The sequence below is a fragment of the Sebastes umbrosus genome, chromosome 3, assembly GCF_015220745.1.
Source record: "Sebastes umbrosus isolate fSebUmb1 chromosome 3, fSebUmb1.pri, whole genome shotgun sequence".
Lineage (NCBI taxonomy): Eukaryota > Metazoa > Chordata > Actinopteri > Perciformes > Sebastidae > Sebastes > Sebastes umbrosus.
The window spans coordinates 3,815,621-3,820,818 of record NC_051271.1 but is presented as its reverse complement, the minus strand read 5'-3'; the positions used below and the strand labels follow the sequence as shown (position 1 = coordinate 3,820,818).

General features: G+C 42.0%; 1 protein-coding gene across 1 annotated transcript; it reads left to right on the top strand.

The window, feature by feature from the left end:
- The first annotated feature begins 2,212 nt into the window (after positions 1-2,212).
- On the top strand, positions 2,213-4,272 carry LOC119484871 (G-protein coupled receptor 4). Its single transcript, XM_037764030.1, has 2 exons — positions 2,213-2,596; positions 3,547-4,272. The coding sequence occupies exons 1-2, from the start codon at positions 2,213-2,215 to the stop codon at positions 4,075-4,077; spliced, it is 915 nt and encodes a 304-aa protein (XP_037619958.1). The 3' UTR covers positions 4,078-4,272.
- The last annotated feature ends 926 nt before the right edge of the window (positions 4,273-5,198 follow it).

The window sequence follows — 5,198 nt, the reverse complement described above, 5'->3', positions numbered from 1 at the left end:
GTGGATGGATTGATGGAAATAGTTGTGTGTTTTGTATTGCATATGGGGAGGCCTCCCTCGTGTCACCAAACTCAACTCTTAAGCTGTGTCTTCACATCCTTCCTATTAGTTTAACAAACAATGTGACCTATTGATAGACAACTTAGCCTTGATTTGACAGTAGAGATGCAGAGCGAAAGCAACAATCATATAAATATATATTAGGGTTGTCGGTTGATTAAAATATGCACATTTTTTATCTATGCAAAATGTACCTTAAAGGGAGATTTGTCAAGTATTTAATACTCTTATCAACATGGGAGTGGACAAATATGCTGCTTTATGCAAATGTATGCAACAGGCAACAACAGCTGTCAGTGTGTCAGTGTGCTGACTTGACGATGACTTGCCCCAAAACTGCATGTGATTATCATAAAGTGGGCATGTCTGTAAAGGGGAGACTCGTGGGTACCCATAGAACCCATTTACATTCACACATCTGGAGATCAGAGGTCATGTCATGCCAGTTTTTCCTCGCCAAAATGTAGATTAAGTGTGGAGCATTATTTAACCTCCTTCGTGACAAGCTAGTATGACATGGTTGCTACCAATGGATTCCTTAGGTTTTTTTTAGTTTCACATGATGCCAGTATCTTCACTGTAGATTTAAAATAAAAATAAAAATTGCAAGTTGTTGCCTTAATGCGTTAAAGAAATTAGTGGCGTTAGAATTAATTTGTGTTGACGAGTTATTATCGCATTAACTTTGATAGCTCTAGTTCTTACATAACTGGTAACATATCCTGACATAACTGTCTTAATGGTATATGTGTGTGTTTTTGCGTGTAAACCTGTGCACCGTTTTAGAAATCTAGTGCAACCACATCCAACATATCCTGACTCGTAATCTTTAGTATAAGTTAAACTCCAAAGATTCTGGATCCTTTATTTCCAATATTGCAATTTGATATATCTCAACTCCCATCTGAAATAACCTCAAATAACATCATCACGGACTATGTTTTTAAACTCAGACTACAACAGTCAGTCTTTACAGGCTGAGAAGTACTCCTCACGTGTACAATTGGGTTGGTTGTGTAATGAAAAACTGTTATGAAACACACACAGTGGTATTTATGTAAGCGGGTGTTTGTCGTGACTTTGCAAGTTTCTATTCCCAAAAGGTTTTTTTTTCTCAACACTCAACACAGTCTGGGGCACATTAGTAACTCCTTGCATTAGATTTCTCAGTTATGCTTACCTTGCATCACCTGTTTACTGAACGGTGTACAGTTGCATCAGTAAGAAGAAGAGAACAAATGTTCAGCTGCAGTGCTGCTGTAGATAGAAATTACCAACAGAAACAGACCTGGGATCAGATTACTCTTTAAACATGAACCATAAATGAGAACAACTGAACAGCACTCACAGGCCGGGGGCTTGGGGAAACAATAGGATTGATGTCTTTATACTGCAACAACTGAGGACATGAGGATATGAGGTGATGGGTAATTTAAAGGACGGTACAGACAACACCAGTACATTCTTCAGGCAGGTTGTTTTACACTCAGGGAGCCCTGAAGGCAAAGACAGAGTCCCCTTCACACATGAATAACTCAAAGACTAGAAAACAGCCATTAATATTTACCCCTGCAGCATCTTTGACTCTACCTCTACAAGGACATAACGCCAACCGCGTCTAACTCAACCTAAACACGCCCCTTTGTACGTAACGAAACCGTCCAATCACCGAAGATGTCTCAGCAACTCTATTTTGCATTACTGTCCAATCACAGCCTGGGTTGGACACCACATTGGGTTGAGAAAGCCATTGCCGCTCAGACTGGTCCAATCCAACGATGGCATTAGTCCCAGTGGAGTGTGTTTATAAGGCCGTGGCCCCCGGTGATCTAATGCAGAAAAGATTTTGCAGCAAGTAAAGAAGACTGTGACTGAAGGACACTGTGAACTCTGTTCAGGTAAGATTGTGGTCTGGTTGTTCTGTATAGGCCTCGTGAGTTGTTCTGTTTGGAGCATTTATGCGTGAGTAGAATAAATAATAGTTTGTTTTGAGTGAGGACAGAATTGTTGCTATGATTTTGACTGTAAAGTTTAGATTTTAAAACATGTGACTGGCATTCCAGGTCAAAATGTAGAAAAATGAAATGTGAATAATTAACCCTTTCTTTCTCATATCATCCTCTCCTTCCACCCTCAGCACTTCTTCCCCACAATGTTCAACACCACCCTGAACCCCGTCACCAACCTCTACGACGTGAACTCTACCATCCCCGGTGGCCCCCGTGGTACTCCACCTTGGTACGAGTTCCCAGCGTGCGTCGCGGCCCCTTTTGCCTTCATCTTCTACTTTGGCGTCAAGGTGTTCAACCTGGCGGTGGGGACGCCCTGTAACGTCCTGGTCATCTGGCAGATCGCCACAAAGAAAAGTGACTCGTGCACCACTGACATCTTCATCTTCAACCTGGCCATCTTGGACGCCTACTTCTGCCTAATGACGCCCATAGACATGGTCAACCGGCTGCTGCTGGGCGACAGTCGGATTTCGTACTTTCAGAGGTTCGCGTATGGGATCAAGGACGCTGCGCCACTCTTTCTGGTGAGTTTGTATATAATACTGTACTGAGCAGGGATAAATCTCTGCATCCTTAAAGGGACTGTTTGTAACTTTGTAAGCGTATAAATGTAGCGGGTTGGCACACATGCGCGCTCGCACATGCGCGTTCGCGTGTAACCGCTGTACCTTCCTCCTCTGCCTGCTCGTCTTCACTCAGACAGCGTGCGCGTTCTCGCTCAGCTCACTCCACCTCTAGACGTCAACGCGCGCTCACTCCACACTGCAGAAGAGTTAGTTTAGCTCTGAGAATATCTAGTGAATGTACAGGGGACGTTTGTGCAGAAATAAATGCTGCAGCTCCCCTAGACCAACAGAGGTTTCCCGTGTCTTGTGAAGTGACGGAGCTCTGCAGAGAGTTACGTTGTCTTCTCGTTACCGACCGGGTGCCGGTGTCTCCCTGCTCTCTCCGGCTGCGGGCGGAGAGAGCAGGGAGACACGCTGCAGAGCCCCGCTGTCTCAGCCTGCACTTAGGAAGGAAAAGCCAACACTAGGATCAGATCTAAATCATGTTCATGGAGAGACCTTCGTCTGGTCAGCTAACATTACTGCCAAGCAGCTGAAATATAGAGTGAAATTGTGGTTTTAGTTGACGTGTGTCGCCTCACTGTTTTGAGCGATGCTCGTTCAGGTATATTAAGAGCGAGCAAGCGCGAGCCCGACGCTGACTTTCGTTGATTTCACGGCCACAGGTGTCGCTGTTAACAAGCATTTCTGAAAGTTACAAATAGTCCCTTTAAACAAAGGCCAAAGTATAAGAAATGCCACGCTGGATTTCATATTCAGGTCTTCTATGAACCTGCATCTTACTTAACCTGTTGCATGTGAGCATCCAGCAGGTCCATCTTAATCAGCCAGGAAGTTCAATGTCTAAAGTCGTGGAAATGCATTTAAGTACTGTGGTGTGATAGTCCTTCACTGATCTGCTGTTCCAGGTGTGTATCTGCCTAGACCGCTACACGGCCGTGGTCCACCCAGTACTGTTCACTGGTACTCGAGACAGTAAGATCCGCATTGGCATTTCCGTGGTGGTCTGGGGCCTCATCCTGGCTTACGGCCTCACCAAAAGCACCCTGGGAATGGTGAGCGTCAACGAGGTCTTCAGCGGCATCATCCTCTTTGCCTTCGCGGTCATGATCTTCTGCAACATCTCCGTCATCTGGGTCCTCAGACGATCTGTTGCGGGAAAGGAGGAGATGCACCCGGTAAAGAAGAAGGCCTTCAGGATGGTGCTGATCATCCTGGCCATCGTCGTGGCCAACTACCTGCCGCCCGTGGCCCTCATGCCCTTCGCGTCGTACTATACGTTTGTGGAGTTCCGCTGCCAGATCAGCATCAGCGTGTTCTCCATCATGGATCTGAGCAGCAGCATCGAGCCTCTCCTCTACATCACGAAGATGGACCGCGTGGAAGGCAGGTGCTGCGGACGGAGATTCTCTAAGAAGCCGCAAGATGTCAAAGTGTGATCAAGCAAATAAACTTCATCTTGGAAATTTCTTCTGTTGACTATTCCCATTCTCACCGCGGATAACTGGACAAATGTGGCCCACAAAGCCAAAACCCAGTAACCACATATTTGGTCAAAATTGACAGAGACTGACATCTGACTTTTTGTCATCTGTTTAATTCTAAAAAAGAAAGATTATACCACATAAATGTATAATTTCTGTGAAAGCTGCTGATCTGCAGTGACATCTAAACAGAGCTGAAAAACAAGCACAACTGCACTCTGAGAAACCAGACAGCTAGCAAGACATATGGGCTATATATTACTAATTTTAGCTGTTATTTGTAATATAAAAAATATTATTTTTGATGAACCTACATCTTTTTAATTCAGTTTATTCCACATAAAATTAAATGGTGGCAGGTGTTATTGACGCAGGTCTGCTGTGGTGAAATGTTCCTTAGATGGACTACAAAAGGTGTATGCTTTCCTCCGTGCTTCACCCACGGTCTTTCTGCTGCTGGAACACTTTACTTCAACATATAATAAATATTATCTGACCTAACGTGGACAACCGGTGAAATTTATCACTTCATTACCAAGGTTGGAATTGAAATAAAAAAGGAATAACCTACAGGTTTGAGTTATGGAGAAGGTGTAGAACCATTAAATGTATATTTCTTCTACTCCTTTTTGGATGTAATATTTATTTATGTTATTATTATTCAAGATTCAAGATTCAAGATGTTTATTGTCACACTGGTTATACAAGTACAATCGTGTGAAATACTCGAAAGCTCCATTAAGAAAAACAGTGAAACAGTAAGTTAAGTAGCAAAAAATAATATTAAATAAAAATGATAATAAAAATAATAATAATAATAATAATAATAATAATAATAATAATAATAATAATAATAATAATGATAATAATAATAATAATAAATAACAAAACGATAATAAAATACATTTACAGTAATAGAATAAAAAAAGGTGTATATGCAAATAATATACAGTACAATAATAAAGGAAATACTTGGTATATGGTAAATATAGAAGCATATATATATATATATATATATATATACGTATATATATATATATATATATATATATAGGAGCCGTAGAGGTTGCATAATA

Excerpts from the sequence above, each read along its gene's own strand:
- LOC119484871 (XM_037764030.1), top strand. The coding sequence starts at position 2,213 with ATGTTCAACACCACCCTGAACCCCGTCACCAACCTCTACGACGTGAAC. Across the intron at positions 2,597-3,546 it reads ACGCTGCGCCACTCTTTCTG|GTGTGTATCTGCCTAGACCG; the intron begins GTGAGTTTGTAT and ends CTGCTGTTCCAG.